Source organism: Erinaceus europaeus, chromosome 4 (genome assembly GCF_950295315.1).
Source record: "Erinaceus europaeus chromosome 4, mEriEur2.1, whole genome shotgun sequence".
NCBI classification, from domain to species: domain Eukaryota; kingdom Metazoa; phylum Chordata; class Mammalia; order Eulipotyphla; family Erinaceidae; genus Erinaceus; species Erinaceus europaeus.
This window is the reverse complement of record NC_080165.1, coordinates 86,621,918-86,649,349: the sequence shown is the minus strand read 5'-3', so window position 1 is coordinate 86,649,349 and position 27,432 is coordinate 86,621,918. Positions and strand designations below refer to the sequence as shown.

General features: G+C 36.6%; 1 protein-coding gene across 1 annotated transcript in view; it reads right to left on the bottom strand.

Moving 5' to 3' along the window:
- LOC103107678 (dystonin) overlaps window positions 1–27,432 on the bottom strand; it is a 552,693-nt gene that overhangs the window by 144,262 nt on the left and 380,999 nt on the right. The window contains 11 exon segments of the mRNA XM_060190003.1: window positions 5,079–5,202; window positions 9,662–9,838; window positions 11,990–12,538; window positions 15,234–15,500; window positions 16,572–16,805; window positions 17,417–17,569; window positions 18,726–18,959; window positions 20,830–20,979; window positions 21,165–21,380; window positions 21,509–21,658; window positions 21,780–27,068. Coding sequence (XP_060045986.1) covers window positions 5,079–5,202; window positions 9,662–9,838; window positions 11,990–12,538; window positions 15,234–15,500; window positions 16,572–16,805; window positions 17,417–17,569; window positions 18,726–18,959; window positions 20,830–20,979; window positions 21,165–21,380; window positions 21,509–21,658; window positions 21,780–27,068 — 7,543 coding nt within the window.

The window sequence follows — 27,432 nt, the reverse complement described above, 5'->3', positions numbered from 1 at the left end:
TGTCCTTTTAATACTGGCTCTCAATTTGATATTTAAAATTAGCCATATTTACAACTTCTGGGTGGGGGAGGGCAACTGTCATACACTGTATTCTCAGAGAATAATACAGTTATAAAAAATTTATCCGGGAGTTGGGTGGTAGTGCAGCGGGTTAAGTGCAGGTGGTGCAAAGAGCAAGGACTGGCCTAAAGATCCTGGTTCGAGTCCCCGGCTCCCCACCTGCAGGGGAGTCGCTTCACGAGTGCTGAAGCAGATCTGCAGGCATCTGTCTTTCTCTCCCCCTCTCTGTCTTCCCATCCTCTCTCCATTTCTCTCTGTCCTATCCAACAACGACATTAATAACAATAACAATAATAACTACAACAATAAAACAACAAGAGTAACAAAAGGGAATAAATATTATTTAAAAAAGATATATGCAACTATCCTATATACTACTGTTTTCCCCTTATAAATTTATTTTTAAAAGTTTTATCAAAAATTAACCTTAGGCAAGTAAAATAACTCATTTGGTAAATAAGCATGATAAAGAATTCAACGCTGCATGTGGGATGATCTCACTCATAGAAGTTGAAAAACAAGGTCGGGGCTCTATAGTGGAGATGTGAGGTTCCTGCTGTCTTAGGGTTCAAAAAGACAATCGATAGTTAATGTTATCATCACATTATTTGGTAATTGGGTTAACTTTGAAAAGTCCTTTTGTTATGGTTTGCTGTACAGTATCCAGTATCTTGTATACAGCTGTGCTATATACAAGATATATACCTCACATCTCCACTATAGAGCCCCTACTTCCTGGAACCCTTGGAACCCTTGGACAGGGCCTGGAACCCTTGGACAGGGCCCACTTTCCCGTATGCGTCTCTCAATCCAAACCAAATAATATTGCATCCGCCGATCACAACCTAACCAACGCAATGATTGCCACCTCAACATGCTTCACCTCAGACTGTGTCCAGAGACTTCACATGTGGAATGACAACCCTTCGGCTTCATTACTCGGGTGAGACCTTTCCTTTTATAGTACACTCTAATTTCATCTCAGGTAGTTCACTTTCTAACAAAGTCCCATAACCTAGATATACACCAGTTTCTGTGAGAGAGAGCATATGTTCACACGTATCCATAAACTACTGCAAAATATATACCTGAAAGCAGAAGTACATTAGAGTTTGCAGTGAGTACCTCCCTAACACTTCCTCTCCACTATTCCAAGCTTGGGATCCATGATTGCTCAATAATTTGTTTGGCTTCGTATGTTAACTCTCTTTTCAATCACCAGGTTCCAGATGCCACCAGGATGCTGGCCAGGCTTCCCTGGATTGAAGACCTCACCAATGTGTCCTGGAGCTCTGTTTCCCCAGAGACACACCTTACTAGGGAAAGAGAGAGGCAGACTGGGAGTATGGACCGACCAGTCAACGCCCATGTTCAGCGGGGAAGCAATTACAGAAGCCAGACCTTCTACCTTCTGCAACCCTCAATGACCCTGGGTCCATGCTCCCAGAGGGCTAGAGAATGGGAAAGCTATCATGGGAGGGGGTGGGTTATGGAGATTGGGTGGTGGGAATTGTGTGGAGTTATACCCCTTCTACCTTATGTTTTTGTTCATTAATCCTTTTTTAAATAAAAAATTAAAAAAAAAAAGAAAAACAAGGTCAGAAGGTCACTAAGTAGAACTTGGACAGGAGTTGTTGTATTGCACCAAAGTAAAAGATTGGGATGTGGGGGAGGTCCTGGAACATGATGGCAGTCAGGAGGACCTAATGGGGGTTGTATTGTCATGTGGATTTGTTATGCATGTACAAACTATTGTATTTCACTGTTGACTGTAAACCATTAATCACCCAATAAATAAATTTTAAAAAAAGAATTCAAATCTGCCCCCACTGCACTGGAGAAAGATTCAGTCTTTGGTATCTTTCTTTTACCTATCTGTCTATCTCTGTCCTTTTATCTGGAAAAAAGTCATCACAGAAGGGTAAACAACAAAAATAATTAATCTTTAAAGATAAAATTCCCTAACACAAATTTTGTTTATATCCTAAACAAAATACTCTAATCCACAGAATTTGGTAAATACAAATGCACTGAGAAAATAAACTGCAGTGGATCTACTTAAAGAAGGCTGAAATTGTACTTTCAAAATATACACAAGTAGAATTTATTTGAAAAGATTAATAGCAAGAAAAGAAGGACAAATAATAGTTACAAATTAACTTATCTCTCATATGAGATTAACCACCTTAAATTCTAAAGACTTCAGATACTAAAATAATCAAACAACAAAAATAACTTCCCTTGTCTAATTTTTACTTGAATGTAAAATTCTACATTTAAAATTTTGACATGCTACATTACATACTACACTAACAAATAATCTAATGTACTATGGTTTTTTTTTCCCCCTATTGTTGCCCTTGTAGCCTTGTTGTGGTCATTATTATTGTTGTTGTTGATGTTGTTCGTTGTTGGATAGGACAGAGAGAAATGGAGAGAGGAGGGGAAGACAGAGAGAGGGAGAGAACGATAGACACCTGCAGACCTGCTTCACCGCCTGTGAAGCGACTCCCCTGCAGGTGGGGAGCCGGGGGCTCAAACCAGGATCCTTAGCCATCCTTGCACTCTGCACCACATGAGATTAACCCGCTGTGCTACCGCCTGACCCCCATGTATTATAGTTTTTTAAAAATTTATTTATTTTTATTATTTATTCTCTTTTGTTGCCCTTGTTTTATTGTTGTAGTTATTATTGATGTCGTTGTTGTTGGATAGGACAGAGAGAAATGGAGACAGGAGGAAAAGACAGAGAGGGGGAGAGAAGGATAGACACCTGCAGACCTGCTTCACCACTTGTGAAGTGATTCCCCTGCAGGTGGGGAGCAGGGGGCTAGAACCAGGATCCTTATAATGGTCCTTGCGCTTTACGCCATGTGCGCTTAACCTACTGTGCTACCACCCACTCCCTGTACTATGTTTTTAAAATACTTATCTATGGAAAGCAATCCATCATTAGTACTATTTTGTTACTTATTTCCAAGAATAGAAAGTACTGTAATGAATTCTTATAGTTTTATTTTAACATATTGTAGCATGTCCAGTAGAAAAAATATCTAGCTTAAGAAATAATTATAAAAATGAAATATCTAGTGGCTCAAGTGGTAGTAGAAAGGGAGTTGCAAGAACGAGGTACTGAGGGAGTCGGGCTGTAGCGCAGCGGGTTAAGCGCAGGTGGTGCAAAGCACAAGGACCGGCATAAGGATCCCGGTTCGAACCCCGGCTCCCCACCTGCAGGGGAGTCGCTTCACAGGTGGTGAAGCAGGTCTGCAGGTGTCTATCTTTCTCTCCTCCTCTCTGTCTTCCTCTCCTCTCTCCATTTCTCTCTGTCCTATCCAACAACAACAACAACAATAATAACTACAACAATAAAACAACAAGGGCAACAAAAGAGAATAAATAAATAAAATAAATATTAAAAAAAAAAAAGAATGAGGTACTGAGTTTAAGCCCTGGCCCTGCATGTGCCAAAGTGATGTTCTGTTTCTTTCTCTACCCACCTGCCCATGAATAAATAAATAAACTATTAAAATTTTAAAAATGAAGTATCTTACATTCTTGTGTTGGCCTATGAAATACTATCCATAATACGAAGTGGCTTTTTTTTTTATAGTTCTAATATTGTATAATGAGAAATTAGTTTGCCAAAATTTCACTGAATTGAGAGGCTGAGTTCAGATAATTTAAAGAAACACTCAGAGGTCTAGACAGTGGTACACCTACTTCAGCACACAAATAACCATAAGCAAGAACCAGGGTTCAAGCCCCTGCTCCCCATCTGCAGAAGGAAGCTCCATGAGTACTGCAGGTGTTTTATCTTTCTCCTTTTCTTTTAAATTTTCACTATATTTATTTATTTATTTATTGAACAGAGACAGCCAGAAATTGAGAGGATAGGGCAATAGAAAGGAAGAGAGACAGAGAGACACTTGCAGCCCTGCTTCACCACTTATGAAGTTTCCCCCCTGCAGGTGGGGACCAGGGGCTTGAACTCAGGTCTTTGCACAGTGTAACGTGAGCGCTTAATCAGGCGTGCCAACACCTGGCCCCTTTCTTTCTCCTTTTCTATCACTTCCTCCTCGTAATTTCTCTCTATCCTATCAAATATAGAAGGAAAAAAAAAGGTGGGGGGAGCTTGCCAACAGGATTTGTTTTGCAGGCATGCTGTAAGTTCAAATGTGAATCTTAACACCATCATCTCTCTACCTGATAAAGCTTTTTAAATGGAAAAATGCCAAAATGTCTCTTCAAACAACAGAAATGCATTTAACATTACATGTTTTTCCTCCAAATCCCTAAACACCAATCCTTATAGCAGTGGTCTCCAATAAAAAAAAAAAAAATGTTAGAACTTCATTTGTATTTCCATCATATATTGATACTTGAAAAATATAATATAAACATATATTTATAGTATAATTATACATGCAGAACTGAAAATTAATGTTATAAATGATCAAAAATGTGTGGTTACAAAAATAAAGCTTCCCTTTTATAACTGGATACAAAATCTAGTAACATTAAAGAATTGGGTTAACTGGAACCCAGAAAGACTAGTCAAAATTTTTTTAAAAAACTGAGCAGTGTGAACATTGTTTTACAGTTTGATTCTTAACCTCATAAAACCAGGTCCCCAGTTCTGATGAAGACATCCCTCAGAGAACTTTATTCATTTATGTATTTATTTACTTCTGCTACATATGACAGTCTAGTTCTGCTCAAACTTATCAATTAGAGAATCTTAAAATCTACTTCTGGAAATAAGTACTAGATGGAGTTTGTGTTACATTTATTAAATATAGAATTAAAGTAATACTATTTTCAAACTTGATAGTTCTCCCTCACAGATTCTAACATTTCTATCAAAGAAGACATGCCATCTCCTAGACTTAAAAGCACCATTTCACAGAGAAAATTACCGGTAAAATAATATACACCAGTTAATTTTTTTTCCAAATTAATTAGACTACCTTAATTTGGAATTTTCACAGGAGATAGTGAACAAGAGAATGAACACTTACCCAGTGTTTTCTGAATATCGTTTTTGGCTGGAAGTAAAGATCCCCTGGCATCTAAAAGCACTTCAGCTGTTTTTTTCAGCTTTTCTACAGCAACCTGCTGGCATGATATCTGTCCTTGCAGAGCCTATGGAGTTGAATGTATCAATTAAACTCTGTGAACTAAGTATCAGATTTTCAATGAGGAAAAAATATGATTATATTGACTCAGTTACATTGAACAGAATAACTTATTTATAGCTATAAGCTTATTACAGAGTTCTTAAAATAAGGCCAGTTATAAATTAGCATTTGCAAAAGCATAGTAAGTTAGAATTATATAAATTCAGTCCTGAAATATACTCTCAAGTATTGCTTCATAATATTTTGGCCTGATTCCTGGTCCACAAACCCTCTATTCTTAGCCTGAGTTCCTCCATAATTCTCAGTTTTAGACTTTGTACAATACCTTTTAAATACCACAAAAAACATAAATACACAACAAAAATAAACCACATCAATAATATCAATAATAACCCTAAATGTGAATGGTCAAATAAAAAAGGCATAGAGTGGCTAGATGGATTAAAAAGAAAAATCCATCCATCTTATGTCTCCAAGAAACATATAGTCAAAGGAAAGATAGCCTGAAGTAACAGACCAGAGCACCAGTGTTCCAAGTCAATAACTCAGAAGAAAGGGTGGAAATAGATACCTGGTTTTTAAATAAGATACACTTCCAGGAAAAGAAGATAATAAGAGACAGACATGGAATTGAAGGGCATTATACTAAGCAAAGTAAGTTAGCAAGAGAAACAGAAATATAGGATGATCCCATTCATGTGTGGGATAGAAAGAAAAAAAGGAAGGAAGGAAGGAAGGAAGGAAGGAAGGAAGGAAGGAAGGAAGGAAGGAAGGAAGGAAGGAAGGAAGGAATGGAGGAAGAGACAAAATCAGCTTCAAACTGATACCTGGACTCAGACTGAACTTTCCAAAGGGGAAAAATGGAAGGAGCACAAAGAATAAAGAACGTAAAATGGACTGAGTGAAAAGATGTCAGCACTTTGATGGTGGGTTGTTAGCACTTTGGTGGTGTCTGTGGTGTGACAATTTACTTTTGAAGAGGTATAAAAAAGAAATTCTGGAACATATACAATGATTCAAACTAATGATAACTCAATAAAGCAAAGGAAGTGACAGTTGAAAAGACTAACAGTGTATTCTACTTTAGAAAAGATAGCGAACTTTGTATTTACTGACTAGTTCCCCGACTACTTCTCTGAGTAAGTAGATGCAGCTCAATGACCAGTATGAAGAGAAAAGAGTTAAACAGGAACTACAGTTGAGTCTTCCAGAAGTTCGGCCCTGCATTTGGAATACCTTTATCGAAATGAAATGCCTGGACAAACAGAATCACTGATGGACTGTAATTTCATTTTAAGTATTAGTGCTCCCCTTCAAGTTTCTGAATAGGAACTCAAATTCACATTCCCACATGTCCAACTGTTGATGAATTCATCCTTGGCTCTGGTCCCTGTTTTCCAACTGTTTCTGGAATGTTCCCATCTGGTTATAGTTACTAGTCACCAAAAATGCAAAAAGTTAAATCTGATCTTAACATCTTATCTTCTACACCTGTACTTCCTTCTAGGTTGTATCTCCACACCCAAGTTCTGAGTCTCGAGTTCCTTCTATCAATCCACCCTTCCACATGCAAATTCATCATTTAGACCAGAAAATTTACATCTGCTTAATTTTGTTTTAATTGTGTTTCTAGATCGTTGTAGGATAATCTCTCAAGTGAGAAAAGCATCCTAACTGCCCCCACTCTCTGCCACAAATTTTTATCTATTTTACTCCTTAAAAACTTTCAGTAGCTTTTACAGATTTTTGGTTGAGTTAGTAGTAGAGAAGTCTTCTGTCGCATATTTAAAAAAAAAACTGTGGGTTTCTTCTGTGGGTTTCTTTTTTTTCTCTAGGTACATAAAATACTTTTACATATAAGATTTAATCAGTTTTCCAATACAGATATTTAGTTTAAAATTTTGTGTTTCCCTTTTATATACTTTCCTATACTAAAAATATCTACTTTATAGGGCTGAGTGAACAACCCTGAATAAATTTAACATAGATAATCTTGGGTGATGGATGGGTGGCACACCAGGTTAAGTGCACATTATTACCGAGTGCAAGGACCCAAGCTTGAATCATCCCTCCCTCCCACTCCACTCCGTACTTTCAAGGAGTCTGCTTTACCAGCAGTCTACAGGTATCTATCTTATTTTTCTCCCCTTTTCTCTATCTCCCCGTCCTCTCTCAATTTCTCTCTGTCCTAATTAAACACACACACACACACACACACACACACACACACACAGCCACCAGGAGTAGTGGATTTGTAGTGCTGGCACCGAGCCCCAGCAATAACTCTAGTGTCAGAAATAAATAAATAAATAAATAAAATCAATCTTAATAATTACTTTAAATTATTCACATTTTCTATCAAAGATCTTTATATCATAGCTTTTTCTGATTCCCTACCACATATACAGTCTTTGGACTAGTAAGCAAGCAGTGAATGAAAACTCAACTAAGACAACTTTGCTCGTGTTCGTCGGGAAATAAGAGAATATAAAAAAAAAGCAGGACTAAAAACACGCATTGGGAGTCGGGCTGTAGCGAAGAGGGTTAAGCGCACGTGGCGCAAAGTGCAAGGACCCACAAAAGGATCCTAGTTTGAGCCCCCCCGCTCCCCACCTGCAGGGGAGTCGCTTCACAAGTGGTGAAGCAGGTATGCAGGTGTTTGTCTTTCTCTCCCCCTCTCTCAATTTCTCTCTGTCCTATCTAGCAATGACAACATCAATAACAACAACAACTACAACAATGATGAAAAACAACAAGGGCAACAAAAGGGAAAATAAATTTTAAAAAAAATTTAAAAATATGCATTGAAATGAAAGAATGAACACCCTACAAGGTTGTATCAATATGGAGAAGCTGACCTGGTCCTGGAAATTTCCTTGATGCTTATAATGGCAAGTTCAGGAAAGAAGCAGTACACTCCATCATCTCTATCCAATTGCCCACTTCTCTTCTCCCTCTTATCCCAATCTTCCATTTCCTTTCTCTCTGCCTTAACCTGTCATAATTCATCTTAGATGAATGACTTAGCTTTTATCCAGGGAAAAATAACTTGATAGTCTCAGGTAATGCCTAGAGCTATTCTTACTTAGTGGAGTACTTGTTTTTCTTGGTAAAATCACAGTAGTGATTTCTGTCTGTGCAAATAATTGAGACAAATCTTTGGAGAACTAATTTTTGACAAGGGGCTTCAAATCATTAAATAGAGGAAAGAGAATCTCTTCAACAAGTGGTGTTGGGAAAACTGGATCAAAACATGTAACTGAATGAAATTAAGCCACCACATATGGGCAGGCACAAAAATCAAAATCCAAGTGGATCAAAGACATGGACATTAGACCAGACACTATCAAATACATAGAGGAAAACATCAATCAGAAGAGATCTATGTATATCGACATTCATAGCATAGCATCACAATTTCTAACCGCCAAAACCTGGAAGCAAAGCAGAGAGATGTTCAACCACAGATGAGTGGCTCAAAGCAAAACAAAACAAATCAAAACAACAACAACAACAAAAAGAAAACCCGTCAAACCTGTCATACACACACACACACACACACACACACACGATTATTACTAAATTCTTAAAAATAATGAGGTTGTTGCCTTTGAGTCATCTTGGATAGAACTAGAGGACATCATGTTAAGTGAGATAAAACAAAAGGAGAAGGGCAAATACCAAATTATCTCACATATAAGTGGGACTTGATAAATAAGGACAGGGAGGGAAAACACAAAATTTAATAATAGAATGGGAATGGTGTATTGCATCAAAGCAAAGGATTTGGGGGAAGCAGGTGTAGGGAGGGATGGAAGAGAACTATGGGTTCCTGGTGCAGAATGAAATTGTGCTCATATTGTGCTGTAAGCAGTACCCCTCAATAAAAAAAAGATATAACTGAAAGGCAGTTGTTTAATTGGCAATGAGGTATTTACCTTCTATTTATAATCTATAGTTGCCAACCTGGTAAAAGAATCACAAGAAAATGTTTATGAAATATAACCTTCAGGTTAAAAATTATCAGTGATATCATTAAAAGTAAAATATTCAAAGATTATCTCTCCTACATGAAGATTATAAATATGCTTTGAATTCATGATCTAGACTAGAAGCTTTCTCTTTCATTGAGGTTTAACTGAGAAATCCACAATCAGGCAGTTCTCACAAGAGACCTGTATTTTTGGAAAAGCAGGTAGACATTCTGAGAGGTTTGCTAGGTAACAATTAGTTTGTATCTCAATGAACCATGGGGATGCTGCACAGGAACTCCTATCTTTATCCAGTCCTTGAATGTTACAGTATGCCCCTTCTTCCCTTCTACTTGTTCACTGATGAACATATATTGAGTAGATACTTTTCATCAGTTACTATTCTAATCTAAATGCTGGAGTAACAGCAATAGACAAAATAAAGAAAAACAGCCGCCTCCTGTGTCATTACTTTTTCCCTTCATATTTTACCTTTGTCTCTTCTAATTGCCTTTGCAGATTTTTAGGATCCACAGCAATGGGTTCAGATATGTGTTTGCTTGCTGTGGTCTCACAAGACTGGAGTCCAGAAAGAAGTCCACATGAAGCATCTTCATAGTGTTGATATTTATCCACTAGGTCTTTAAGATTATTCCCAAGGACACTGCACTAAAAAAAGATGAAAAGAGAGAAGAGGTGGTGTGTTAAACTTTGCTGTTTTTATATATGTTAACTAACCTTACGATCTATGAATTATGAAATATAGAAAACACAAGACTTCAAGAGTTTGACTAAAGTCAGTGAAAACTATAGAGGTAAAATTTTCATTTTCTTTTTTTGAAGAGAGACAAAGAAGGCAAAGAAGCAGGAAGACAAGGACTGAAACCATAGCACTGAAGCTTCCTTAATGCAGTAGGTGCTGCACATGAATCTGGGCTGCATACTTGGCAAAGCAGAGCACTATCCAGGATCTTCTTCTTTATATGAAGAAATATTCTCTAGCACTTCAAAACATGACTGAGAAGACTAGTAGGTAGTTTTACATTTATACCAATTCAAAAACATGTTTATAATGCCTGAATCTTAACTCAAAAGGAAAAGTTTAGGTATCAACCATCAGAGGATGCTAATTTACTAAAAGACATTCCCAGTGGCTTTTATACATCATGTAATACAGATATGTGTTTGCTGAAAAGGTTTTCAGAGTACTTAATAAATCATTTATAAATGTTGCATGAAATTTATACGTTTCCAGAAATGATATACCTCAAATCTCCTTTGTGCGAAATCACAGCACAGGAAGTAAATAATCTAGCTTAGAATAAAACAAAGACCAAGAGCCAATAATGTTCTTTAAATCACTTGTGAAACTTGACCATTCTGTTTACCTTGTATTGTTCTGCATACAAGAAAATGTTTTCATTTTAAAAAAAAACCCTTTTTACTTTCTCATAAGGATAAGAGAAGTTAAAATTTTGTGTCATCCATTATTGAAGAACCCCTAATTATAATGCCTGTTATTTCTTTTAATTATTAGTTTATTTATTTATTGGATAGAAACAGCCAGAAATTGAGAGAAAGGGGGGGATGAGAGACAGAGATAGTGGCAGATAGAGATAGATATACAGATAGACAGACAGATAGCTAGAGAGAGAGAGAAAGAGAGAGACCAGCAGCACTGCTTCACCACTCATAAAGCTTTTCCCTCTGCAGTTGGGGATGGGGGGCCTGAACCCAGGTCCTGGCACATTTTAACATGTGTGCTCAACCCAGCCCCATGCCTGTTATTTCTTTACTGAACTATTTTTCTTTATTACTAACAGTTCTTATGTATTTTACCAGATAGATCAGACATTCTTTGCTTTCTCTGTAGTTCTGTCTGCAGCCTCCAGGGGGAATGTTTTGGCCATATCAGGGCAAGCACAGATAGTGGGCAACCAGCTAACCTGAAACCTTTTTTATCTGATATCCCTGAATTATGTCTACATCCTTGGGGTAAGGTCAGAATTTGCAGAGTAAACGCAGAATCTGATATAATCACTAGAATTGAAGATAATAAGTTTAATTATTCCTTTAAGGTGTTTGTGCTTAAATTTATGTATAACCCATAAAATGTTTATAATTTACATAGCACACATACCCAATATAGAGAGAGATAGTGAGTCCACACAAGACATTAGAAAGACTGGAGATTCAGGAAGCAGATAGAATCAGAAGACTAGGAAACACATACATGGGAGACATTTTACCAGAACTTCAAGGTGCCTATGTGGGAGATACTCAACCTCTTTTCTCTCACTACTAATGATGCGATGAAGTTTATTCCTAAACCTTGAGATGTGAATGAAATGCTGCTTTCCAACATCCAGGAACCCAAGAGCACAATTTTTTTTTACAATCTATTTAGAATCAACATACCCTCCTGATAAAAATGTATATGTAGAACAAAAACTTACAGTATTCCTCCTGAATTATTTGAAATGAAATTAGTTTGAAAGGTTATAATCAGCAAGCCTTTTTTTTTTCTTCTTCTTCTTCTTCTAGTCTTTATAAATATAAACACCACCTAGTGATGTTTCAGTGAGAGTTTCAGAGTTAGGAATTTCTGAAAAATCACAGTCAAATCTAGCTAAATAAATTGCATTCCTAATCTCTAAGCATGTCTTAATAAAAACAGATGAGGAAAGACCGGTAAGTAAGAAAAGTTCATTTCTTTCGCTGCTTTTTTTTAGGTTTATTTTTTGTAATTCCAAAACAAAATAGAATGAAAAATATAACCACATATATAACCACCTAAATATATATATATTTAAAAGTTACCTTAGAATAGAGAGATCTGAATCGATCAGAAGCATGTTCCAATTTGCTCTGAACTTCTCTGTGGGTTGCAGAAGTGTCAATATTATCCTGATCAGCCTTGCCAACCCCATCTCTCTTGCTGCAAGATTTGGCTGCTTCTAATACTCTGTTTCCAGAAATGGTGATATACCTCAAATCACCTTTGTGTGAAATCACATCTTCTGAGAAACTCTTCTGCCTTTTCAATTTGGTCAATAAACCATTGAAGTCATCTACACCAGCCTCCAGATTTTCAAGTTCTTGTTCTGACTGTTGTAACCAGTGTTCAAACTCACTGTAATCAATGTCAAACTTTTCTAATTCCTCCTGCAGAGAATGTGTTAACTTCATTTTCTTCTCTGATTTGGCCAGTGCAGTTTCATAATGAGCTTTCAGTTCTTTCATGTTCTTTTGCAGTTTCTCTTTTTCCTCTGGAGTAAGATAGTGGCCCTGTTTCTCAATCAATGCTTGTGCTGACTGAGTAGTCATGAGAACAGCTTGGTGTTGAGAGATGATCTTCTCATGTTGGGCCTACATAAAAACACATCAACTACCATTAAAGAGGTAGTGGGGTTATACTGAAGTTTAGAGAACTAAAAGGACACATACAAGGCTTACAGCTTGCTTCTCAACAATATTTACAAGAAGCATAGAACTATCCATTTATTGGCAAATTTCAGAATAGTAAAAGTTGTATTTTGAGCACTTAACACTATGGTTATGGAAACTTCCAGTATCTTGCAGAGAGTATTTTCACTATGTACACAAGCAATGTTTTTGAAAAGTTTGAAATAAATGTGATGAATTTCTCTTCTGGTGTAAAACAAGTATCAGCAATCTCATTTTACTCAATGCTTCCTCACAGACCCCATAGTACTTTAACTCACCATTGAGGTAAATTTTGAAAAGACATTTAAGTAGAAAAAAATAAACTATAATTTTAAAAGCAAAAAAAAATTGTATTTTTTTTTGTTTGTTTGTTTCCAGAGTTACTGCTGGGGCCTGCACTATGAATCCACTGCTCCTGGAGGTTATTTTTCACATTTTGTTGCCCTTGTTGTAGTCGTTATTTTTATTGTTGTCATAGCTGTTGTTGTTGTTGGATAGGACAGAGAGAAATCGAGAGAGGAGGAGAAGACAAAGAGGAGGAGAAAAAGATAGAAACCTGCAGATCTGCTTCACCATTTGTGAAGCAACCCTTCTGCAGGTGGGGAGCTGAGGAATCCAACCAGGATCCTGACTATGGCCCTTGCGCTTTGCGCCATGTGCAGTTAACCCTCTGCACTACCACTGAGCCCTGTAATTTGTAATTTTAAAACTATACAAATACTATCACAATAACTAAGCAAGAATAATATTTATTCAGAGAGGCCCAGTGAAGCTATGGAAACACATACTATAAAAGTGAACATGGATTTTGTTTGTATGATGAATCCAAGGATAACGTTGGTGGCAATAAAATAAGTAAACAAACAAATAAGCAAATAGTCTGGCATAATAAATTCACTCTGAGGGAAGAAAGTATAGTCAGAACTTCCAGCAGTCATGCTGCTCAGATTATAGGTGTTCAGAACTATGGATCAAGTCATATTTCAAGCATTTTTCTTTTTTGTTTCTTTTGGTATTTTTTTCTATTAATTTAATAATAATTGACATGGTTGTATATAAGAGGGGTATAACTTCATACAATTCCCACCATCAGAGTTCCACATCTCAGCCCTTTCACTAGAAAGTTCCCTATTCTTTATCCCTCTGGGAATGTGGACACAGGATTATTATGGGGTGCAAAAGGTGGGGGGTCTGGCTTCTGTAATTGCTTCTCCACTGGACATAGGAGATCCCTTTTTCTATTGTCAGAAGAAACTTCTTTCCCAGTATGCCATACACATATGGAAAAAAGAACAATAATCTTTTAACCATTTTCCATGTTTCTTATAATCATCTCCATGGTGCCAAACAACCTGATTTATTACCTCAGAGCCTTCTCATTTACGATCAACCTCTCCCAATCTCCCCCCTCTTATCTCTACTGCCCCTCCCTACCTCATTAGACATTTCAGAACCATTTGCTCAAGTTCTTTTCCTGTTTTAGTGAATCCTTTTCTTAAATCAGTTGGTAACATTCTACCTTCTTTAAGTCTTTGCAAAGATCTTACCTTTTTTTTTTTTTTTTTAAGATTTTACCTTTTCAATGTGACTACATTGACAACCCTTTGTAACTGGTCCCAAACCCCACACTCAATCATTCATACCCAACTCAGCATTATTCTCCTCAAAAATCTCTTAGAAATTCTTACTAATCGTTAGGATTAAGTTACTTATTATTTATTTCATCATCACCACCCACTGCCTCCAGTGTAATGATGAATCTACAAAAGGACTCCACTCTCGGTGGCCTTTCAGATTTGAAAAAATATATTATCCAACGCAACGATTGCCACCTCAATATGCTTTAGCTCAGACTGTGTCCAGAGACTTCACGTGTGGAATGACAACCCTTCAGCTTCATTACTCAGGTGAGACCTTTCCTCTCACAGTATTCTCTAATTCCATCCCAGGTGGTTCACTTTCTAACAAAGTCCCAAAACCTAGATGTACACCAGGTTCTGTGAGAGAGAGCATATGTTCACACGTATCCATAAACTAGTGCAAAATATATACCTGAAAGCAGAAGTACACTAGAGTTTGCAGTGAGTACCCCCCTCCCCAACACTTCCTCTCCACTATTCCAAGCTTTGGGTCCATGATTGCTCAACAATTTGTTTGGCTTTGTGTGTTAACTCTCTTTTCAGCCACCAGGATCCAGATGCCATCAGGATGCCGGCCAGGCTTCCCTGGACTGAAGACCCCACCAATGTGCCCTGGAGCTCTGCTTCCCCAGAGCCCCACCCTACTAAGGAAAGAGAGAAGCAGACTGGGAGTATGGACCAACCAGTCAACGCCCATGTTCAGCGGGGAAGCAATTACAGAAGCCAGACCTTCTACCTTCTGCAACCCACAGCGACCCTGGGTCCATGCTCCCAGAGGGATAGAGAATGGGAAAGCTATCAGGGGAGGGGATGGGATATGGAGATTGGGTGGTGGGAATTGTGTGGAGTTGTACCCCTCCTACCCTATGGTTTTGTTAATTTATCCTTTCTTAAATAAAAAATAAATTAAAAAATATATATTGTCAAGTTGTTACTAAAAACAAAACAAAAATATTGTTACGTTTAAAAAAACACACCTTAATTTTCTGGTATTGCTGATTCAGATTCTCCTCAGAGGTACCAGCTTGTCCATCAGCATCTGTTTCCACCAGGTTACCATTAACTTCATCATCTTCTCCAATTGTCGACTTGCCATCACCTTCTTGGAAATGAGTTCCATTCTGCTCAATTGTCGGTTTCTCTTTTATCCCTACACTTTCTGAGTCTCTGTCAACATTTGACAACCAGTCCATAAGATCTTCTATTTTGGTTTTGCTCTCTTCCAGCTGCTTCACAGCTGCAGCCTAGCCAGAGAAAGTTCACAAAGATACTCTGAGTACAGGCTAAGACATTAGTTTTTAGATATCCCAAGAGTAAATATTTAGAACACATAAAATTAGAGTGGGGAAATAAAAACTGGTATACATGGAAAAATGACATTAGAATTATGAAATTAAACCTTAGTAACTTAACAGTTACTTTTGAAGTTTTTTATTTAAAATAAAAAACTTTAACTATAATTGATGAATCCTCACACATTTCATAGGTAGCCAATCTCACAATATATAATAAAATAATTTATTATAATTTCTAAAAAAATCAAAGTTTATTTTTAATGTTTGCCACTCTAGTTAATCACTACAAGAGCTCAGTTACTACATGATTCTATTGCCCCTGGTAGACTCTCTCTTTTTATTAAATGGTGAGATTGGAGAGGGAAAAAGAGGCAGAAAGTAAGACATAAAGAGATCACAACAATATCCCACTGCTAATAACTTCCCCAGGGCAGTGGTTTCCCTATAGTTGCCAGATGCCTGAACCTGGGAACAGGAAGTCCTTGTACATGATAAAGTTTGCCCATCTCCTAGCTCCCTCACAATTATATCTATTTTTAATAATCTATGATAACATGTAACTATATATTGTATTTAATATTATTAGTTATAATTATAATTATTATTGCCACTAGGATTATCTCTGGGGTTTGGTGCCTGCACAAAAAATCCATTTCTCCCAGCGGTCTTTTTTTTAAATAGAGACAGACAGATATTGAGAGGATGGGGGAGACTGAAAAGAAGAAAGGACAAAAAGAGACACCTGTAGCACTGCTTCAAGGCTCCCTGCAGGTGAGGACAGGAACTTAAACTGGGCCCTTGCACAGGGTAATGTGTGGGCTCCACTGAATATGCCACTGCTGGCCCCCACACTGACATTTAAGTGTTCTTTAAAAGTTAAGCAAAATGAAGTCTTCAAACTTCTAGCATTTGGTCAATTATACCTAGAAATACAGAATCCCAATCCCTGTTGCTAATCAAGCAGACTATCCTAGAAATTTTCAACAAAAGGAATAATAAATCACACATGTGAACATGCACCTTTTCAGTTTCTTCTTTGATTACTGTCTTCACAACTTTATCCAATTCCTTTTTGGACTGTTCTGCTTTTAAGTTAAGCTGTTCACACTTAATCTTAGCTTCATTAAGTTTCTGTTCAATCAAAACCTTATCTTCTCGTGAAAGCTTTTCACCATTCTCTTTTAAGAAGTTCTCTGTGTTTTTCACTATTTCTGCCAAAGCTTGTGCACTTCCTTGCATGTCTTTTTGTAATTCCTTTAAGTAAAAGAAAAAATAATCATACTAATTATTATCCTTTAATACTTTCAGAGTGATAATTCTGAGGAGTGGAGATAGAGAATCCAAAATATGTGGATTAAATTGGCATACTCAATATGTTAATTTGCATTGGTTTATACAATATCTGATGCAACTAGAAAGGAGGTAAGAAATGAATTGTAACTGATGAGCTATTTCATCATATTTGCAAGTGCGTGAACTAGGCTTAAATGGATCCAAATCTCAGTACATCACACAAGATATCTGCATTATTAAACCTTCTTTACATTTCCTCTACTCAATAGCTCACCTAAACACATTCACAAATATTATCTGGTAGGATGGAAGTTGAAATATTAATATTTAATTTATATTAATTTAATATTAACTTATATTAATTAATATTTGAAATATTAATTAATATTTTAATATTAATTAAAATAATTCTTAGTGTAAAATTTGAAATTCAAGACTGAGGATACCTAGGTACACCTTGTTTCGGAAAAAGTAAAAAAATCAGCTATTTTCCCATTGTCCTGGCTGCTTAACAATAATAGTAATCCACGTTAACACCAACATAGACCTGGGAGTGCAAAATCAAATTCTACCTCTTGCTTAGACTGGTACTTCTTCAACTCAACTGTGCCATCTCCAATCACAAAGGCTTCTTGGTGACCAATCAGTCGATTTTCAGTTTGGGTGAGCAGGTCACATATCCCCTGGAGTTTCTCTTTGTATTCCTGTTGGCGCTCTGTCATAATCTACAGCAGAACAAAACAAAAGCAGTTAAATGTATTATCAAAAACACCTTATGGTAACAATTCATCATTAGAACACATTTTGCAAATTTCCTCTTAATAAGTTTTTCTAAGTATGCTGTAAACATGATAGCAGTGGGGTACAAACTGAGCAAAAGTGACACAGAGAATAAGAACAGGTCCTATATACAAGAAAAGAGATCATGAAACTGCTCAACAGAATACTGGCCATGCATATGTGTAAGAGATGGAACTTCTGACCGAAAGGAAGAAACATCCCATTTTCTTAAGCTCTTGAAACCTGCGACACACACAATTAATTCTGCAAAAGGATATCAAACAGAAGTTAGTAGTGATTGTCTGTCAGCATATTTGATATATGTACATAAGTTATCATGCATGAGAAAATGCATAAGTGCTTCAAGAAATACTAGAAAATACTGCATGTGATAGATTCACATAATCACTGTAATTTCATTCCCATTGCTTTTGCTCAATAGTGCTATTGATACAGCACTCTAGTAGTGTATTTCATTAAATTCAAGAGACTAATATGCCAAATGCCAATTTCTTACATTTTCTATTTCATTATTATCTATATACTATTCATTAAAGTCATAGATTATATTTACTAAAGGTCAAGTAGATAAAATACTGACTTCTTAATCGCTCTTCTTTTATCAGTGTTCACATTCCTACCAAGTAAGCACTATACTATTTCCAATTTATCAGTAAGAAAACTATGGCTAAATGACTTGCTCTAGATTGCACAATGAGTGAGTACAGCTGGCTTATGAACTTGGATGATAGTCTGAGCTGGTGTATTATACCATCTCCCAGAGGAGGAAAAAGAGACTCAACTTTATTTATCCACATTTCCATTAATCTGTCCCTTAATATTTCTGTGTATATCTATATTTCCTAATTCCTAGATTAAAAAAATTCCAAGACTGTCACCTGAAAATAGCTATTTCATGGAGCTAGGAAAATTGAAAACAACTAATTATAGCATTTTTATAAAAAATAATACCACTGCATTATAACCTGTCCTCTAACTGCTAACTAATTATTCCTGCAATAATCCATAGGTATCTACATTAAAGGTTTCATTCTAAAGAACTGAAAATAAAGAACTACAACTCCATAAGGAAAGGCAAACCTTCTGATCATCAAGATTGTGTTCTAACTGTAGTTGAGTCTTTAAATGTTCCACCTTGGATGTTACTGATTCCTGCACATCAATAAAACACTTCTGAGTTGTATTTAAGAGCCTCAGGAGTTGTTTGTTTTGGTTGGGAGACAGATCTTGTGCATATTCAGAAACGAAGAACTGCACATCAAAGGCAGTGGTCTCCAGCTGCATTTTGGTATGTCCAAGATCTTTTAATACATTCTGTTAAGAAAGTAGTACAAGTTATCAACAAGGAGTTAGGTCATAACATAAAGTTTCTATTGCCAATATTTCTTTTATGCCACTTGTATCAGGTACTCATGTTTGTACTGAAAATTTTCATTATTTACTTAGCCAAAATCTATTCATCATTCAGTAATAATTGTCAAAGACACAATACTTTTTATTTTGTTACTGCCACCAGGTTCAGCACAGCACTACAAATCCACCATGACATATGGCTCTCTTTCTTTCTTTCTTTCTTTCTTTCTTTCTTTCTTTCTTTCTTTCTTTCTTTCTTTCTTTCTTTTTCCCTCTAATTTGTACTACACAGGACAGAGAGAAATTGAGAGAGGAGGAAAAGATAGGAAGGAAGACACCTGCAGACCTGTTTTACTCATGAAGCATCCCCACAGCAGTTGGGGGTCAGGGCTCAAACCCTAGTCTTTGCACTTGGTGATATATATGCTGCCACTTGGGCTCTATGATACAATACTTTATATACTATTGTAATTAATGATATCTAATAAGAAAACCTCTAAGAATATTTTCAATTCATCTGCCACATCACAATGAAAAGTTAATTCTAACCAAATATACAGATCAAACTCATGTACATTTAGTACATTGAAAAGAAATACCAATATTAAATATTTCTTCCATATATGTGTATATATATATATATATATATTTTCCCTCCAGGGTTATTGCTAGGGCTCAGTGCCTGCACTATGAATCCACTGCTCCTGGAGGCTATCTTTTCCATTTTGTTGCCCTTGTTGTTGCGCTTGTTGTAGTTGTTATTGTTGTCATAGCTGTTGTTATTGTTGTTGGATAGGACAGACAGAAATCAAGAGAGGAGGGGAAGACAGAGAGGAAGAGAGAAAGATAGACACCTGCAGACTTACTTCACTGCTTGCTAAGTGAACTTCTGCAGATGGGGAGCTGGGGGCTCGAACCGGGATCCTTAAGCCAGCCCTTGCGCTTTGCACCATGTGCACTTAACCCGCTGCACTACTGCCCAGCTCCCCTAAATATTTCTTTCTAATATTTACCATAGCCATGTAATCATGGTGGCAAATAAACAACACTGGGAAGTTGTAAAACTAAATTAAATGGACAAAATTTCAGCTTTTTGACTCCTAGGAAAGGGAGTATAATTCAAAGGGAGAAAGGAAGAAAAGAAAGAGAGAGAGAGGAAGAAAAAGAACAACGGGGGGAGGGGGAAATCATGACAAAATGACTAATACAATCATAAATGAATACTACTATGCATACTATGGTATATTTATATGCTTTATATTTATATTTATATTTATATTCTGTTTGCTTAGTATATACATAATTACATATTTCAAAATGGTTGTGGTAGTATGAATTTGAGATAGCATCAGAAAGAGATCATCAAGTCATCATTCTTTTATTACTGTCAAATAGAAACAAATATTTCAGAGACAAAGAAACAAATCAATCTTTTATAGCATTAGCAGAGTCATTTTTTAATATATATTTTTAAATTTATTTATTTATTCCCTTTTGTTGCCCTTGTTGTTGTTTTATTGTTGTAGATATTCTTGTTGTCATCGTTGTTGGATAGGACAGAGAGAAATGGAGAGAGGAGGGGAAGACAGAGAGGGGGAGAGAAAGACAGACACTTGCAGACCTGCTTCACGCCTGTGAAGCGACTCCCCTGCAGTTGGGGAGCCAGGGGCTCGAACCGGGATCCTTAGGCCGGTCCTTGCGCTTTGCGCCACGGCGTGTGCTTAACTCGCTGCGCTACCGCCCGACTCCCAGAGTCATTTTTTTTCTAAACATTTGTTAGATAAACCATAGGCTTCTAAATACACTTTGTCTTGTTTATTGCGGTACTTACTTTAAGGAAATCCAGATTTTTCTGTATATGTTCAGTATCTAGAACATTCATAATTTCAATATCCTTTATGGATTTGTTTTTCTCTGATATCCAAAGTGAGAATGACTCAAGTTTATGCAGAAATTCTTCATGGGCAATTGCTAATTTAGACTAGAAAATATATGTGTATGTTAATGTCTTTCTACCTCCAATTTTTAATTCCTACAAATAATCATTTAACACTCTACAAGAGTAAAAAGTTAGCCTGAAAATGAAGTATTTTCTCTTTTGACATAATTTTTAATCACATATTCTTCAGAACTCAAGTTCTGAGTATGAAATATTTTGACACCTACCATTTCAGAGTCAATGGCAGCCATGACGTGCTTCATTCTTTCTGAAGACAAGTTGCTGAGGGAAGAAAGAGCATCCTGCAAACTTTCGTGGCTTGTACTCAGTTTCTTAAGGTGTTCTTGAGGGAAGTCACTGGGAAGAGACTTCAAAAACTCTTCTGCCAACTTCATGTCTTTTCTTAAAAGAACAGCAATTGGGGACATTCTCAATTCAAAAACCTGGGAGAAATATCATATCTACTTAGTAAGAAATACAAATAAAACTAATACTCAAAACATAATACACAGCCTATTTTTCCAAATTAGTATCAACCGATTATGACCCATCACAGTCAGCAGATTCTTACCTCTAATTCTTTAAGTTGCTTCTTCAAATCTTCTAGGTTGTTATCCTGAAATTCCTTTTCATCTAAGGGGGGTTTCATATCTTGAAGCAAAGCCAAATACTCAAGCATTTTTGATGTGTGCTGAAAACACTGCTGTAATTCACTGGAAAACTAAACACAAATTTGGACATTTTTAATTCAGTAGTCTTTATACAGATTTTTAAGCAAATAAAATGTATGTGGTTATTCCCAAATGTTTTGTGCAACTATTTAGATATAAAATGCTACTTACTTGTTTCTTTGAGCTACTTCTAGACATCATCTCTTTTGACTCAGAAATACATTCCATTCGGTTTGGAAAATCACTGCATAGTTGCTGGATCTTCTTATCACTTGGCACTATTGATGTACATAGAGAGTCTTCTAGTCTAACATCTTTTATGCTTTGTAAATTAAGGGAAGAAGGGTCTCCTTCTTTGTTTTTAAGATCATCAAGGACACATGATATTTTATCTACCATCTCCAAAGTATAGGATTTTTTATTCAAATCTTCAACCTGTTTTACTTTCTCTGAACATCCATCAGAAAGCAACTTGTAGAAAATCTTTTCAAGTTGTAGTACATCAGATGTAATGCCTCTTTTCTCTAGATCATACTCCATCTGGGTTAGTTCTTTCATCAATTCAAATGCTCCTGTAATTTTTTGGCTACACTGATTTTGTCTAAGTATGTCAAGGAGCTCAGACTTAAGATTTTTAATACAGAATGAATTACCTACACTCTCTACTTTTAATAATGAAGAGTTATTCAAAGGGGAAATTCCAGAACAGTCAGTGATTTTAGAGTCACTGGGCACATTTGATGATTCATTTATCAACTGTGATGTGCCAATTCTTTTAATTAATTTTTGAAGTAAAATGCTGGTATCTGCACATGCTGAAGGTTCTTCAACAGCTTGAAGATTTACATGGCTTTCTTTCAATCTGCTTTTTAAGACATCCTTTTCATCCTCAACAAACACCTGAGGTTGTTCAGGAGTCTGTGCTTCCTTTTCTTGTAGTATTGGAGACAAGGCTCGCTCTGTTTGTAGCTCCATTATTTCCTTCTTATTGTTAATTTCTAAGCATGCATAGTCAGTATAAACATTTTTACTGGAGTTATTATCATTCCCTATTACATTTGTAGAATATTCTGATAGCACAAAATCGGTGTTTTCCTCAAGGTCTTCCATTTTTCTAAGAGTTAACATTGAAAGTTTATTTTCATTTCTTTCTGGCATGAACAGAGAAATTCTTGTTTCTCCTTCTGAGACACTTTCTTTCGTACAAAGATAGTTTCTCTGAACCATCTCACTTATAGGTGCAGGTATATGCTTTTGTGTAAGAGCTGCCTTGTCTTTTGCATTACTAACCTCTAATTGCAAATGTTCTTTTACGGGAGAGGAAGTTGTTAGGATACAGCTTAGGACGTCTTCAGTCAGATTTAACACGTTTTTAGTACCATGTTCCAGTTGAGCAAACAGCTGAAGTTCTTTCTCAGATCCAACAGTGAATGAATCGTTCTCAATACTTGTATCCTCTTCAGACAATGTAAAGTCTGAGGCACTGTCATCACTGGTTAATTTGCTAACTGATGAGTCAAATATTCCTTCAAGATCCTCAAGCTGAACAGGACTTTTACTAGCCACAGTTTGTGGTTTTTTAGTAATTAGAGTTGCTTTTATAAGGCTCTCGTTTTGATTATGTTCTGGTTTGTTTGTGACTTGTGGAAACGGAAGCTGGCTATTAATTAAATCAAGACTGTCCCTTGCACTATTACCAGGCAAAAGTTTGGAAGATTTTTTATCTTCTACTAGACCATCTAGAAGCACTTCTTTACCTGAGCAAATTTTATGAATTGATGTATCATCTTTTCTTAGTGTGTTGTTTTTGTCATCTTGTTTTTTAATTAGATCCCATTGATTTTCTTGATGATCTCTGTTATTTATAGAAGCTATGGATGACAAATGACTTTCCATGGCAGATTTTCCTGTTAAATCAGACCCAGAAGTAATGATTTTATTAAAAGATGAGTCTTGAAATGTCTTGTTCTCAATACTGTGGTCTCTACTGCTCATACAGTCAGGAGAGTCTAGTCGTTGAATCAACCTAGTCTTTATGTTGATTAAGTCATTATCTAATTTAGAAGTTTTAGTAATGTTAGTATTGAGTAAAACACTTACTGAGGCAGTAGTGTTTTCTGAATCAGTGTCTTTAGTGATAGGCAGCAACATATCCTTAAGAATCATCTCATGACTGAATAGACTTTCTTTGCTGTCTCCAACAGCCTCAGCTGAGTATTCTAAAGAGTTGCATCCAGTAACTAAGCTACTTTTACTAGCTGATTCTGACTGCAAAACATTTATACTCTGCTTGTTTTCTAAAAAGCTTTCATAGTGCATTCTGTCCACAGGAATCATTTTATTAACACTTTGATTTTCAGTACAATCTTCTTTTTCATTTATGGTGGAAGTACACAAATGGACATCCATATTTTCAGCCTTATCTTCACACATGAGTTTTTCATTCTCATCTCTTAATTTCCCATCGTAATCATCATCATCATCATCATCATCACCATCATCATCATGGTCATTACTATCACATACATAATCCCAGCAACTTTTCACAGAATCTAAATGACCAGAATCAGAATTAAATTCTTCTCCAGTTACAAATTCTACCTTATTATCAACTAAATTTAAATGAAATCCTCCTCCAAAATCTGATTCAACCGTCTCACAACCTATGAGAAAATCTGGAAGCATCTGTGCTTTCTCCTTCACACTTAAGTTATTAACAAACTCCTGCTGGGTGACAAAAGAATTATCATCTTCTTTTGAAACATCATAAAAGACATCAATGGGAGAAGCAACCCTATCGTTTTCCTCTTGTAGTGTGTCATAGTCTTCAGGTTGCAAACAATCACAATCATCACCTTCAAGAAGCAGAGAATCATGGTCATCATCTTCAAACAAGGGTGTATCATAAAAATCGTCATCACTATCAGTATCTGTTTCTGTGTCATTCTGCTGATCAGCCATTAGTGATGTTTCATAGTCACCAGCACTGACAGCTTCTTCAAGGAATGATGTACCACAAACATGAGACAAATTGGCATTATCAATATCACCCTCTGAAGTAGTGGTGCAAAAGTATTCTCCCAGTATGGATTCATTTTGATCATCTTCAGGTTTCTGCTGAGATGCAGCATGCATTTTTTCATCTTTACCATAAGTATCTAAAATATATTCATCACAGTGATATTCAACTTGAGGATCACCAGAACCAGTATTTAAAGGTTTATGTTGAGAATGTTCTCCTTGAAAACTGATATTAATAGCTGCAATTCCCAGAAACTGGTCTTGGAATTTTTCTCCTATGCTTTGGCCCAGTAACATGGTTTTGTTACTAGATGGTAACTCAGAGTCTTCACATTTGTTCTCCTTGCTCTCTGTGACGTGTACACCACTAAAATTTTCCTGATAATTCAATTTATCATGACTCAGCAAGGCACTTAGCCTGGGGGAATAGTCAAAGATAGTTGAGACCTTGCCTATATTATCTTTATTGTCTGTTTCATTCATATCACAGAGTCTACTGGTTTTTGATTTTGCTATAGGATTTGTTAGTAAACCACTTGTAAGGTTCTGAACATTTTCCAAATGACTACATTCAGCTGCATGCTCATTTGCTTGAACTTGCCTTTGATTTTCACATTTTTCAAATATGTTTCCAGAGTCTTGTCTCAGCATGTTAACTTTTGCAAGTCCAGGCTGTGTTAAAAAGGACTTGGAATTGGGTACACAGATAATAGATGAATTGTTAATTTTGTCAGCAGTTGCTATTATATTTGTCAGACCTTCTGGTAGAAAGAAATCATGTCTGGGAACATTTCTTCCCCTTTCATTAAATTCTTCATTTATGCCATGTTTTCTATCTTCAGGGATTTTTTTATGTTTGGACTCTATGCAAAGACATTTATCAACACTACATGGTGAAGTTGTATGTTCTTCCTTTTCTTTACTTGGAGCTTTAGCCAGGTATTCATCAGGGAGTGTGAAGACATCAAGACAGTTTTTTATGGCTGTGTCCTCATCACCACATTCTGCACTACAGCCTTCCAGCAGCATAATAACAGCTTCATTCAAGTCTCCATCATACATCAAAAGCCTCTGTCCCGTGTTGGCATCCATATAGCTATTTATCATCAAATAAGACAGAAATAGTTTTTTAGTTTGCTCTGAGCTCGGAGTTACTACTGACTCTTCTCCATCCAAAATGTCATCTTCCTGCCTATAATCATGGACTGTAGATGGTTGAAATTTACAAAAAGAGAGCCATTTTCTGGAATTTTCACAAGCTTCTAAATCCCCCAAATCTGGCATTCTATCAGGAAAAATTATATTTTTTAAAACTGATACTGTATTGTTATCTATAATTCCGTGTTGCTTAGCAACATCCAAACCAATGACTTGAGATGTTTCTGGAATATAAAGAGCAGCTATCTTCTGTCTGCCGCTCAGAATTTTGCATGCCACTTCATTTGTAATTAGTTCTTGCTGCAAGGAAGATGATGCAGGAAATATTTCACCAGAATGAGGCCAAATCAGGCCAACATATCCTCGCTGTGCCTCTAGTACCAGCAGAGCACTGCTGGAAGTTATTAAATCACACTGGACTGCTTCATCTACTGTTAAACGCTTAGCAGGGTTTGAATGCATGATTCCACCTGTCTGAACCTGATATATGAGAATACTGTTAGCAGTATCTCTGTCAATCAGCCCTTCTGCCAAAGCTTCTTCAACAGTCATTCTTTGACCAGAGTTGCAATCAACAAGGCCTCCAGAAAGAAGCTGTGCACCTAATAACCTAAACATGGTTTGACGATCTATCAGACCTTCATGAGCTGCTCTTAAAATGCTTATGTTCCTTCCACATTTTAATGTGATTCTGCCACCTTCCTGTGGTCTCACAGGCAGTAGCCGCATTCTTGTGTTTTCTTGTATAATACTTCTTTGTAGAATATCTAATAAAGAGACTTTCTCAGAGGTACAAGGGTCAATAAGATCTTTGCACATGCTTTGCCTTTCCAGGACTTTAGAAAATAATGCTGAGGGAACCAAGTTTTGTTGAAAAGCCTTCTGAAAGGTCAACTGTTGTCCTGTGGCTGAAATAACTAAAAAACCAGTGGAAATTAGTATCTCAAGAACTCTGAGGGCCATAGATTCTGATATCATGCCTTGAGCAAGAGCATCCAGCACTGGAACCGTTGTAGGTGGCATAGCAGAAATTATCTCCTTTGCTTTATCGAGTTCTTTGAGTTGGCAGAAAACTTGTTCATCAATTAGACCACGACTTTCAGCATCTTTGAGGTCAAAACATTGTCTTAATACTGGTGACACTAGACCAGAAATCATTAGCTGTGTCTCAAGCAACCTGATTCCTGTGTCATAGTCAATGTGGCCTCTTAACACTGCCTGAAAGACTGAAAGGACTTCTCCAGTTGTCTGATCAATGGTGCCTGCAATCACTTTATCCAGCTGAAAGGAAAATATAGAATTCTCAGTTCATTCCTTCACACAAGGGTTGGCAGAAATTCATAAAATGGAGTTTTGTTCTTACTTTTTTAAATGATAATGCACTACAACATGAAAATACTCTACTTACCAGGGTGCAGCAATGCTGTGAATGTTAGGCAGCTCAAATGCACAAGTGATCTATGTCAGTGATCTATTCAACAGCACAGGATGTGATAAAAGCTTTGAAAACAACATGCATCTGTGAATTGAAAACTTGACACTGTGTACATTAACAAGGTTAGTGAGGACACAACAAAGTAAATGGTGGCAGTGAGGAAACAGAACACATACCTAGAAGGCAAATCATGCTTTCTGAAATTGGATT